Source organism: Myodes glareolus, chromosome 18 (genome assembly GCF_982192425.1).
Source record: "Myodes glareolus chromosome 18, mMyoGla1.1, whole genome shotgun sequence".
NCBI classification, from domain to species: domain Eukaryota; kingdom Metazoa; phylum Chordata; class Mammalia; order Rodentia; family Cricetidae; genus Myodes; species Myodes glareolus.
In genome coordinates, this window is record NC_142043.1 from 67452077 (window position 1) to 67464462 (window position 12386).

Below are 12386 nucleotides of genomic sequence, written 5' to 3' on the forward strand. Positions count from 1 at the left end.
TGCCAAGTCTCCAGTGTCTGGCTATGGACAGCCCAGCCGAGAGGCCAGCAGCAGTCAAGGGTGACTGTGGTCACAGGTGTTTGGGGTGGAGACTACAAGGAAAGCTTGCCCAGGGAGGTGTCATGGCGCTGAGCTTAAGAGAAAAATGGTAGCTGTTTGGTAGACATCATAGAAGAGGCAGAATGTTCTCCAGGCCAAAGTAGCTAATCTAGCCAGCCACTGTACCCTCCTCACCCTGGGCCAGGCTGAAGAGCGTCTCTATACACAGACCCCAGGTAAGGAAGGCAGCCTCTGCACTTACTCTGTCGAAGGGCAGGGCTTTGCCTCCAGCTGTGCCCAGGTGTGCCAGGGGTCTGGCTCTCCTGCATGAGGCCCAGAGCTGTTATATTTTCTCAACCACCTAAGGAAACTGAACCACATGGTGGACTATGGGAGACGGTGGGCGATTCAGTATGTTAATGGGACAGTAGCTTTGTAAGGATGGAGGGTTTGCAGTCTCTGTCCCCCAAAGTCTTTCCAAGATGTATTCATGGAGTTGTGAGTCCCTAACGTGGGCAGGAGAGCCACCTGAGTGTGGGAAGCTGGTCATGCATGTGCCTGCATGTGGAGATCCCAGCCAGCCTGCTCATTCTCCTGAGCAGCCCAGTGTATCACACTTCCCTGATTTATTTGCCCAAATCAGGCATCCCTACTGTGCGCCAGCCACTCCTACTGCCCTTTGTCATCGGCATCCTCAACAAAACCATGAAGCCAGGGTCATTTCTCTGCTCTGCACATGGTGGATCAGAGGTCCGGCATGCCTGAGCAATTAGCTCACAGTAACACAGCTTTGGATGCCAGGACCAGGAGCTGAGCTCACTCCATCCCTTCCCAGGCACAGGAGTCTCCCCACCTTCCTTTTTCAGATGGGTCAGTACCTAGCCCCACAGACCTTAGCTTCTGAGGCCAGTCTTCTAGGAGAAGGGCCAGGGCACCAACACCACCCGGAACACCAGGGGTTTGGGGGGTTTTGTTTTGTTTTGGTTTTTGTTACACAGAGACAGGAGTTCTCTATGTAGCCTTGGCTGTCCTGGAACTTACTCCATAGACCAAGCTGGTCTCGAACTCAAGATCCTCCTGCCTCTGCCTCCTGAGTGCTGGAATTAAAGGTGTGTGCCACCATGTCAGACTGGACCACCAAGGGTTAAAGGCATCCTGCAGCCTGCCTTCTGCCCCCAGGACTTTATTGTCTCCTGAAGAATGTTTACCCCGGACAGCGGGCAAACAGTGACTTGGCATCTGTCACTCGGGGTTGGACTTGACAGGAGGGGAGGGCTCTGCCCAGGTCTCTGCCTTGCTAGGCCCCAGCTGTCTCCCTTCCCCAGGGAAGAGGCAGACTGGGACCCTGGCCAGAGGCAGGTTCAACGCACTGTTAAACTGGTTTTGTCTCCAGCCAGCCCATCCTGCCCCTCAGGAGTCCCTGAAGTCACACAGGATGTCCCAGCCATGCCTGGGCCAGGCACAAAGCTTGCTCAGGCAGGGCTGGGGGTTTCTCAAACGGGCAGGGGGGTTGGGGAGCAGGAGCAGCTCCCCCTAGAGGAGATCAGAGGGGCAGCTTCCATCAAGGAACATCCAGAAGGCAGCAGCTACCCAGTGACATCTCCTGAGCTGGCAGCAAACCAGGAATTCGCCTCCCTCTGTTGGCATGTCCCTATTAGGACCTCACCTGGGCAAGAATTTCCTGACCCCTTTTTGGAAATCTCATTTCAGTTCCCCCTGCCCCTAACAAACTGGAATATCCTGTGTGTGAGTGAAGAGGTCACCACTTTGATTCCTGGGCTGGGCATGGAGGCCTGAGCCTGTAGTGTTAGCATTTGGGAATAGGAGGCAGAAGTTCAGATCAGCCTCGGCTACACAGCCAGTTAGAGACCAACTACATGAAATTCTTTTTTATTTTATTTTAGATTTACTTATGCATAGGGTGTTTTGCCTGTGCACACATTGCCTGGATGTCTGTACACCACATTCATGCAGTGTCTTTGGAGGTCGGGAGAAGGTGTAGGATCCCCCAGAACTGGAATCACAGAAGGTTGTGAGCTGTCATGTGGGTGCTGGGGATCGAACCTGGGTCCTCTGCTAAAGCAGTCAGTGCTCATAACTGCTGAGCAAACTCTCAGCCCTGGTGAGACTCTAGTTTTAGTGAAAGAAGGAAAGGAGCGAATAAAGGGGAGGAACATGGAGAAAGGAAAGGGGGAGGGAGGGAAGGAGGAGAAGGAAAAAGGGGAGAAGGGGAAGGAAGGCAGGCTGCAGAGATGGCTCAGCTGGTAAAGCGTCATGCCTGGAAGCCCAAGGTTGTCCCCCTACCCTCCACAGATCTGGGGTGGGGGATGCTGTGGGCACCCTGGGGTGGGGGGATACTGTGGGCACCCTGGGGTGGGGGAGTGATGTGGGCACTCTGGGGTGGGGGTGCTGGTGCACCTTGGAGTGGGGGAATGCCATGGGCACTCTGGAGTGGGGCAGTGCTGTGGGCACCCTGGAGTGGGGGTGCTGGTGCAAGGGTTATGTTTGTGTGAGGCTCTATTAGACCACCAGGGTCAGAAGGGCCTCTTGATTCCTACCCACAGACTGGGGAGCTGAGGCAGGGGAAGGCGTGGGTCTCAGAAAAGACCCCGCTGAGATGCAAGTGGGCACCAGAGCTCTAGGATGGCTTCCGGAGAGCCGGAGAGCCAGCTCTCGTCCTGCCAGGGCAGATGCTCCCAGGAGGCCTCCTACACAACGTGTTCACAGCAGGCAAGCAGCAGGAGAGCAAGGAGAGCAAGGAGACCTGGTGTTGCTCCGCGGGAGGCCTCAGTCAGGACTGGTGAGAATTCTGTAAAACCCAAGACTGTTTTGAAGATCGAATTTCTTGAACCATGAATTCGGCTATTTATTTACTGGTTGATTGTTCCGCCTGGTATGGAAACAGCCTCACATATTAGACAAGAAGGAACGGGCCATACTTCCAACCTCAGAGCCATGAGTCTGGGACTTTAAATGCCCAGGTCTACTGGTCAGTTCTGTCACCCTTCACCTGGTATCTGAGGCCAGAGCCTCAGTGACCTCCCTAGACTCTCAGCTGTCCGGCACTTAGCCTTGCACAGGGCCACCTCCCCCGGGATAGACATCCTCAATACAGAGACTCAGAAGACAAGGCAGGGTGATAGAATTCTGGTTTTATCCACAGTCATACAGTCACAACTGATATAGATATATATATTTGTATTTATATACCTTTAAATTACACAATCATGTACAAAACATTGCTGAGACCACAGCACTTCTCGGAGTTTCACAAGTGTCGGAACTAATGGAGTCAGGAAGCCTAGGGTGGCAGACGCAGTGGCGGCGGCGGGCGGTGGGGCAGCCTGGGCTCCTCCCTGGAACCAGGCTGCAGGATGGTGGTTTAACTGGGGACGAAACACATCACTGACCGAGCCCTGCAGGGTCCTGTGCAGCATCAATGGGGCCCTTGGGGAATACAGGAGGGGTGTGGACACGGCGAGGGTATGGGTGCCCCGACACCAGTCATGACAGGTGGGGCCAGGCTCAGGGCTCTAAGGACTTCCAGGGACCCTGCAGCACTGGGGTGCTGAGGAGCTTGAGGACCAAGTCTGGTCACAGATGGGGTCATTGAAGGTGGTTGTTCATAAGGGAAAGAGAGAGATTTTCCAGTCCCTGCCCAGGAGTGGGCAGCTAGTGTGCTGAGGGGGGCAGATGCCTGGGGTCTAATCAGGGCCACAGTCCCTCTCCAGATGCTGGGAAGCCGCTAGCGCAGAGGGGGAGCCCAGGCCCCAAGGTGCAGACATGGCGGCTTCTTGCCTTTCTGGGGTGGAGGACTCCTGCCAGCCGGGGAGGCAGGAGGAGCTATGGAAAAAGGAGGGTTCTGAATCCTGCTTCAGGTCCTGAGGGGCCCAGCACCCAACCTTGGCTGCAGCTGAAGTCCCTAGGGCAAACAGTGACAAAGGAGAGGATGCCATGCTCAAGGTCCTGAGGAAGGACTGACCCCCACAGGCCCCTGCTACCGCCTTAACCACGAGAAGGGGGTCAGAGCCCTGATGCCTGAGTCCAGGTCCTGACAGTGTCAGAAGTAGCTAAAGGGGTCCTAGAGAACATAGGGACACATGCTCTTTCCCTGGAGGCTAGAAAGCTACCCGATCCGGGAGGCAGAGTGTGTCTGTAGCTCAGAGGCCTAGCAGATACTGGCTGTGAGCATGGGACTTCTCAAAGTTCCAGATAAACAGACTCTGACCATTCTCCCCTCTGGGGTGTTATCCAGTCTGTCTGCTTCCCATGCCATCCAAAGGAGAGCTGCTACCCACTTTCCACCCACAAGGGTCCTGTATCCCCTCGCACCCCCCAGAGTCCTTTAATGGAGACTCAGGCTTAGAAAAATAGGGGGAGGGGGCTGCCAGCATTCAGGGGGTAATGTTGGAAAACTAAAAGGGACAAGAAAGATATGGTGACCATCCAGAGTTCCTTTCTCATGCCAGCCTGGGCTGCTGGCTTCCGCTTACAGGGCCAGGCTGGATGCTCCCCTAAGCCCAGCCCACGGGTCTCCCCAGCCGAGAGGGGACTTGGATTCTCCCCTGAGCCCGTGCCTCCTCAGTCAAGAGGGGACCTGGATGCTCCCCTGAGCCTGTGTCTCCCAGGTTGGCCAGGTGACAGAAGCAAGAAAAGGGAAGTTGAAAGCCTACTGGCTCCACAAAGCCGATGCGGACACAGTGAAGGGGTGGAGCATTTCTGGATGGCCATGAAGGACAGGGGACGAATGGCCAATGCCTTTTCCCCAGGGAACGGGGAAAGGCTGCTACTGTTGCTGGCTTTGCCCTGGGCTTGGGTGAGGGGGGCTTTGCCCAGTGTCAAGGCCTCAGGAGAGGGGCAGGGCCTCTGCTAGCCGCAGAGTGGCTCTGGGGAGCCTCTGACCACAGGCCCAGACAAGGCTTTCATCCCTCAAAATGGGTCCGGCACTGGGAGGTTGGCACAGCCTGGATAGGATCTGCTCTTCCCCTCACTCTCCCGTGTGCCAGGGACACCATCACTTCCTCCAGCTCTGGAGAGCCCTGGAAGCTCCACAGAAAAGGGTGATCAAAAGATCAGGGCTGGGAGAACAGCACCCCCAGGGCAGAGTGGAAGACTACAGATTGGGAGGCCTCCTTCTTGGGATGTGGAGGAGGCCTTTAAGAGGAGGGCAGTAAACTGGGCGGTGGTGGCGCATGCCTTTAATCCCAGCACTCGGGAGGCAGAGGCAAGTGGATCTGTGTGAGTTCAAGGCCAGCCTGGTCTACAAAGTGAGTTCCAGGATAGCCAGGGCTACACAGAGAAACACTGTCTTGAAAAAACAAAAAATAAATAAACAAATAAATAAATAAAAAAGAGGAGGGTAGTGGTAGAAGTGGGGAGGGGGAGCGGGGGAGGGAGGAAGAGGTGAAGAAGTCAGGCTCAGGTGACAAGGGCAGCTGCTGGCAGCCTGAGGTGGGGCAGGGGAGCAAAGCATGGTAGAAGGATCCAGAAGGTATCCCTCGGGGCTCAGGAGACTCTTTGGTGGACTCTGTAGAGCAGATGTGGCATTGGGCTAAATCCCAAGACCCTTGCCCACGCTGGGGCCGTCGTCCTAAGCCCCACTACCCTGGCCTCCATCCAGGTAGGCCGCAAATGCTGTCTCTGTATTTCTTCTTTTGTTCTGTTTTGACTTTTAAAAAAATAAAAGCTTGATCGGAAAATATGTCTGGAACTCTATGGCGAGGGGAGGGAGAGGGTGGGAGGCGGTGGACAAGGAGCAAGAGGACTTGGATGGGCAGGGTAGCTAGATGGCCTCAACGTAGTTGGCAGGATAGAGGCCCAGCTGCCCGCTGTCAAGCCGCCCGCGGCACCAGCCCTGCTCATCTTCTTCTCCCAGCTTGGTGAGCTCGTCTCCTGGGGAGGGGGACACGGGGGCACTTTGTTAAGATGGACAGGCACTCAGACCCGAACTGTCCCTTAGCCCAAAGCGGTTAAATGAACCCTCCAGAGCACCTCAGGGCTCCAACTTAATTACCTGGACTTCGATTCGGGGTTACACCCCACTCGACAACCAAGTGCTGCCCCGGACCCACTTCGGCCAGCTCCCGAGTCTCGGCCCCACCCTCCATGCCTAAGCCTCTGCCCTGGCTCCCTTACCTGCCAACCCTTGAAACACCAGTCTCCAAGCCTTGCACTGCCCAATCCAAGCCCAGTCTTCTCAGCTAGCCCCGCCCCCTCAGCCCTGCCCCCTTACCGGCCTTGAAGCTGAGTTCGTCCTGTTCCTGGCCGTCGTAGTCGTAGAGCGCCCGCACACGTACCCCCTTGGCGTCATCCTCGAAGGGGTTGGCGCCGCCGTTGGCCTCATTCCCCCCGAAGGGATTCCCGCTCTCATCGTCTGACCACTCGGCGGCGTACGGTTGGCCTCGGTCATAGCTGCTAACACTGGGGTGCAAATGGAAGTCGGTCGGGATCAGCGGTCTTGACCCCATCCTATCAATACTCTCTCCTAACCAGAACTCGGGTCCAAATTCTACCCTTAAAAGGCATTTTTTTTTTCAAGGCAGGGTTTTTCTGCGTAGCGTGTCGCTTTAGAGCCTGTCCTGGAACTTGCTCTGTAGACCATGCTGGCCTCGAACTCACAGAGATCTGCCTACCTCTGCCCCTCAAGTGCTGGGACTAAAGGCGTGCACCACCACCGACCGACAAAATACACACATTTACACATTCCCAGGCCGGTCAGAGGTTTGAATCCATTAATGTGGGAGCGTGCCTAGAATACCCTGTACCTCACTCACAGCAGGGGTCTTGAAGGGTCACCCACCTGCTTCTCAGAGGATACATGGCAGCTATAGTCTGGGGTCACTTCTTGTCTTCTTGGATAAAATGTATCTGTCCAAGTATGTTGGCCTCTCTCTCCTACCCAGGAGCTCCATGGAAGGTACTCACCTGCCGCGGTCCCCAGCCTGGGATGTGGACTCTACAGCCCCTGTGGCATTGCTCAGTGTGGCCCCCTCTGCCTTCTTAGGCTGTTTCTCCTTCTTGGCAGTGGTGTGGGGGAGGTCTGGGTTCCACTCCTGGGGGTGGAGAGAAGTCAAGCCGAGGGGTGTGAGCTGGCAGGACCCTCCTAACCTGCTAAGGATCCCCCTTTGCCACCCTGCCCACTCTCACCTCGAACTGAGGCCAGTTCATAGGCATTCCAGGGCCACTGGTGCTGCGGAACCACCTGAGGTCCTCCTGGGCATCGGCTCCCCTGATGGCCTGCTCCAGTTCTCGGTAGACATGGGTGTAGCTGTGCAGGAGAGGGCCATAGGGTTCCCACCCCGTTCCAGGAGCAGAGCTCAGGCCTTTCCTCCAGCCCCAGCCAAATGCTTCCTGGGGAACAGCTCTGGCTCTCTCAGCCCCAGTGGCCTCGCCGTGGCCATGCACAGCCACCCAGGCTCATGTTTCTGGGGTAACTAGAGAGCACCGCCCCACCCCTGCAGCAGCTGCATCTGCAGACTCCCCCAATACTCCCTGTAAGTCCCGACAACCCCCCCCCCCCCGCCTTCCATCACCAGACCTGGGACTCAGCCCGGGTACCTGCTGTTCTCCGCTAGATTGAGGTGCCGTTTGATATCCAGCAGGACTTCCTTGAGGAAGACCAGGCGCTTCTCCTCAAACTGCTGGCACTGCTCGAACACCTGCTCCATGCCCTCCATGTACTGGGGAGTGGTTTTGCCCACATCCTCCAGCACCTTCTCATACTTCTCCTGAGTCTGTGGGCACCAGGGCGGAAGATGGGGTGAGGCCTTACCAGACCTGCAGCTCCCAGCTGCCACCCTCAGGCACCCCCCACCTCCCCACAGGGACCCTTTACATGTCCTCCCGACAGGTACCTTTTGCACATCCTGCCTGCACTTGTCCACTTTGTCCAGAAGTTTCTTCTGCTGTTCGGGGGTGACTGACTGCTCCGTCTTACTGTTCATCTCCCGAGTCATGGCCAGCTTCTCCTCTTTGCAAGCCAGATGATAGGCCTTCTTGGCCGCCTCCAGCTGTGGAGAGAAGGCCAGGGTGGGTGTGCACGTGGTCACCCCCCACCAATACCTGCCTGCCCATCCCCCCTCCACTGTGGAGCTGCCCTTTTAAGAGGCAAGCCGCTGTTGGCTCTGGCTATGAGGCTTTATGTGATGCCCTCGTCTGCAGGAGCTGACCCACACGACACTGCTCACAGTCTCTGCAGACATGCCAGTCATGAGATCACATGACATTGTTCACAGTCTCTGCAGACATGCCAGTCATGGGACCACACGACTGCTCACAGTCTCTGTAGACATGCCTGTCATGGGATCTGCGGAGCCAGCTGGCTGTGTGCTGAGGGAAGCACACAGGGTGCTAGAGACCCCATGTGGACAGTTCTTTCTGCAGGCACTGTTGTCCTCTGTGAGTGCCCTCCCTCTCCACAGATGCCCTCCTGTGAAACGCCCCCTGCCCCGCCTGGCCTGTCTGAGGCACCTCCTTCATCTTCTTGGCCCAGGGCTTCTGGGCCTTGCGGAAGCCGTCCTCTGCCTCCTTGGTCTCCTTGAAGCCACCCATGATCTGCTTGTGGTAGGCGTCCTTCTGCCAGTTCTTGACTTTCTCCAGGTCCTCGTTCAGCAGGCTGTTCTTCACCTCCTGGTGCAGCTCGCTCACCTTATCTGCCTCGGTCATCATGGCGCCCCAGGCCCGCTCCAGGCTGCCGTACTGCGGACCTGGGGGAAAGTCAGGGAGCTACAGGGACCCCAGCACAAATTGCCTACAGTCCTCTCCGCCATCTCCCTTTCTCTGACGCTTCCCCTCTTCCAGTGGCAACAGAAACCCCTTCCTGCACTGTCCCCAAACTTTTATCCATCCTCTTATTTTATTTTATTTTTTTAAGTTTTTGACTTTTTGAGACTGGGTTTCTTTGTATAGTCCCGGCTGTTCTGGAACTCGCTCCATAGACCAGCTGGCCTTGAACTCACGGAGACCCACCTGCATCTGCTTTCCAAGTGCTGGGATTAAAGGTGTGTGCCACCCTGTCTAGTTTTTGTATGAGCCTTTTAAACTCCCTGATTATGACAGCTGAAGGATGGTGGCCTGAGCAACTGGTGTTCTTCGATATTTGGAGAGTTTGGGAATGGGGGTTAGGGTGATAGTGCTAACTTCCCAAAAACAGTTCAGAAAAAAATGTGCATGCTAATGGAGGAAAAGCCTGGGACAGATCTCAAATTTATGGCCAGCCTGGGCTACATGGCAAAGCCAATAAAAAGAAAAGGAAGAAGGAGGAAGAGGAGGAGAAGGGAGAGGAGGGAGCAGACACAAGAGAGAGGTGACAGAGGAGAGGGGGAGAGAGAGAAAAGCTAGGCATGGCCACTACACCCGGAATCTTCGATTTAGGAAGGTGGGGCAGAAACACCAGGCTTTCAGGGTCATTCTCAGCCACACAGGGGGTTGGAGGTCAGCCTGGGCTACAAGATTCTGTCTCAAAATGAAACAGAAAGTGCCAGTGAAATGTCAATGTTAGCTGGTGAAGCCGGCTAAGGGTACCAGGGCTTCTCTGCACTAGAAATGTGACTTTTTTGGAAGTTTCTTTCAAAAGAAAAACTCCTGATTGTGTGTGTGTGTGTGTGTGTGTGTGTGTGTGTGTGTGTGTGTGTGTTCACTCTCGAGTTGTACAAAGCAGGAGAATAAAGGGACACCCCGATTGTGAAAAGCCCTGTGGCTGGGATGCTGGTGCACTGGAGTCCCGCGGGTCCGGGGATGGGGCACCTTTCTCGATGAGCTGGCGCCAGCGCTTGGCCCAGTCGGTGAGCTGCTGCGCATAGGCTTTCTCGATCTTGGCGCGCTCCTGCACGCAGCTCATGAGGTCGTTGCACAGGCGGTGGCCATCGTCAATGCGTTTCACCGTCCGCTTGTAGTTCCCCACCTGGCGGCAGAGCAGCAAGTGACCGGGCAGCCCCTGTGCTCCTGGCTCTGGCCTGCAGGGGGCGCGGCGCCTCCTGCCATCCACCTCGCGGAGTCCCAGAACTCCACGTCAGACCCCACGGTCTCCACCTACCCTCCTCCTCCAAAACCTCCTTACTGCCATAAAAAGCAGAAGGGGTTTTATATAATTTGGACTTGGGCTAGAATGAATTATTCATTTTGCTCTTGTGAGCTAAATCTATTATATTTATACGAGTCATATAAGCGAGAGCGGAGCTACTGTTTCTTGACACAATATTATGTTTTGTGGACATCTCATTAAGCACTTATTAATCTAGGCCTGCCAGTTTCCTTTTTGGTTCCAAAGCCAAAAGCAATTTTTTTTTTTTCTCCAAGGCTGAAATACTCTCAGAAGCCCCTGAAATGCTGGCTTATAGTCTTGCCTCTACCTCTGTGAGGTTGTTGGATCCCGGGGCTCACCCAGCTCTCGGGTTCAGAAGTCCACCCTCTGCCCACCACGCAGGGGGTAGAGCGGGAACAGCTAGGGAGGCTATGAGAACTGTGAAGCACAGCAGATGCTGGTGGGAAGGGCTGGAAATTGTCCAGTCCAGAGGGGCCTGGTCCCAGAGTGTGAACTGCTACAGGCAGCTGGGGCAGCGTCCAGGGAGCAACCGCAGGCCATGGCTAACCCTACTTTCAAGGCCTCAGCTGCCTGTTGGACACTGGGGATTCTGAAGAGGCCCAAGGAGTTGAGGTCACAGGTTGAGTCGGGGTACAGACAAGAGCCTAGACCTCTGCTCACCTCCCAAAAGCTGTCTGTGACCTCGTCCGAGGCTTCATCATAGGAGCCAGACATGGCGTAGCTGGGGGGAGCCGGGCAGGTGTGGATCGGCAGTCAGCAGGCTTCGTGCTCACAAGCTGCAAGGGAAAAGGCCACAGAGATGAGGGAAAAGGTTCATGTCCTAGTCCAGGCCTGTGTCTCTGACTCTTGCAAAGGTGCCCAGCGATGAGTCAAGGATAACCCCAGGATTCAGTCTGTAGTTTCTGGTGCCCATCTCCACGCCTGCCCCTCCTGCCTCCCGGGATTCTGCTGCGAGCCTCTCCTCAAAAGCCAACTCCCTGAGGAAGCCCTCTCTTCCAGCTTGTACATGCCTTCTCACATACCAGAGAGTGCCGGTTGGTTTCCTAGCTGGTGCCCCCCTCTCCTCAGCACCGCCTGACCCAGCTGGACCCTGACACTAGATCCTGGATTCCCCTGGCCCCAACACAGAGCCTCTGGTCTTGTCCCCTGGTGGTTCAGCTTCTGTCATGACAGGAGATCTTTTTCCCACATATATCCCGAGCTAAGGGTTCCCCCAATTTTTCCAGTTGGATCCTGCCCATCTTCTTTTGGCTGTCTAAGTCCTGCCTCGACAGCCCCACTAGCTTGGTTGCAGTCTCCCCCACACGGCTGAGCACTTGGTTCTCTGGCCCTGGGGTCACACTGTGATCTACACAATATCCCTGGCCTGTGTCTGCCCTGGATCTGTCATCAGGCATCACAGCCGACCAATCTAGGCCATACTCTGCCCCGGGGGCCAGGGGGCACACCCCTCCCCTCCTGGGCCTCGCTGTCACCCAGCTGAGAATGGTTCAATAATCAGGAAACAAGCCACAGAGGGCCAAGGGCTTAGCCTTCAAAGAGGCAGTCACGGCTTCTGGGCATTTCCTTGTCTGTGCAATGCAGCTATGGGCTTGAACCCTGACCCCTGAGGTCTCTGAGTGAGGGCTGGCCAGCACTGCAAGCTTCAGCTCCACCTGGGAGAAGCCACTGTCCCTCAGGCTCAGGGCAAGTGGTACCAACACGTGAGGATCCTTGGTGAAGGATGCCCCTCCCTCAGCCCCGTCTCTCTCGTTCTGGGCCTGGTGCCCCATTCCTGTGATGATCCAGTATGGCCTCCTAGTACCACCTGGGACTGAAGATCTGAACTGCCACAAGCCTCTTGGCCTCTGTGATGGGGGATGGGGTGGTACTGTGGAGGGACCCACTCCTCATGGCCTGGTCTCACAGGATGCATTCTCCCCCGCCATGCCACCGCTAGGAATTCCCCTTCAGAGCGCAAGCCAAGCATCCACAAGCTGGTTCGGTGCAACAGGATGGGTCAACACAAAGGCTGGGGGTGACCCAAGTCCATGCTGCTGGGGCACTGGCTAAGGGAATGACAGTGCAGACTTGCAGCTTGCACCTGTCCCAAGCCACACAGGCCAAGTGACGCGACACCACACAGAGCGGCCTGGCAGGAAAGGGGACTATATATATGGGACTATTTTAGAAAGACCAAGGAGCAAAGTGGGAAGGGTGGTCAGCTTCGGGGAAGCGTGGGACTGGGAGCGGGATGGAACGGGTCTCTCACACTGGATTCGCCTGAGCGTCTCACGCTTCTGCTTGTAATAAATTGAATTTCTTT

General features: G+C 55.9%; 1 protein-coding gene across 3 annotated transcripts in view; it reads right to left on the minus strand.

The window, feature by feature from the left end:
- Window positions 1-3176: 3176 nt before the first annotated feature.
- Window positions 3177-12386, minus strand: part of Pacsin1 (protein kinase C and casein kinase substrate in neurons 1) — a 39026-nt gene continuing 29816 nt past the window's right edge. For all 3 annotated transcript variants that reach the window (XM_048451170.3, XM_085679906.2, XM_087898393.1), the window contains exons 2-10: window positions 10742-10857; window positions 9784-9940; window positions 8509-8744; window positions 7893-8048; window positions 7597-7772; window positions 7186-7306; window positions 6964-7091; window positions 6272-6459; window positions 3177-5931 (exon numbers count right to left, since the gene is read on the minus strand). In XM_048451170.3, coding sequence (XP_048307127.1) covers window positions 5822-5931; window positions 6272-6459; window positions 6964-7091; window positions 7186-7306; window positions 7597-7772; window positions 7893-8048; window positions 8509-8744; window positions 9784-9940; window positions 10742-10795 — 1326 coding nt within the window. In that variant the 5' untranslated portion in view covers window positions 10796-10857 and the 3' untranslated portion in view covers window positions 3177-5821. The remainder of the gene's footprint in view (window positions 5932-6271; window positions 6460-6963; window positions 7092-7185; window positions 7307-7596; window positions 7773-7892; window positions 8049-8508; window positions 8745-9783; window positions 9941-10741; window positions 10858-12386) is intronic.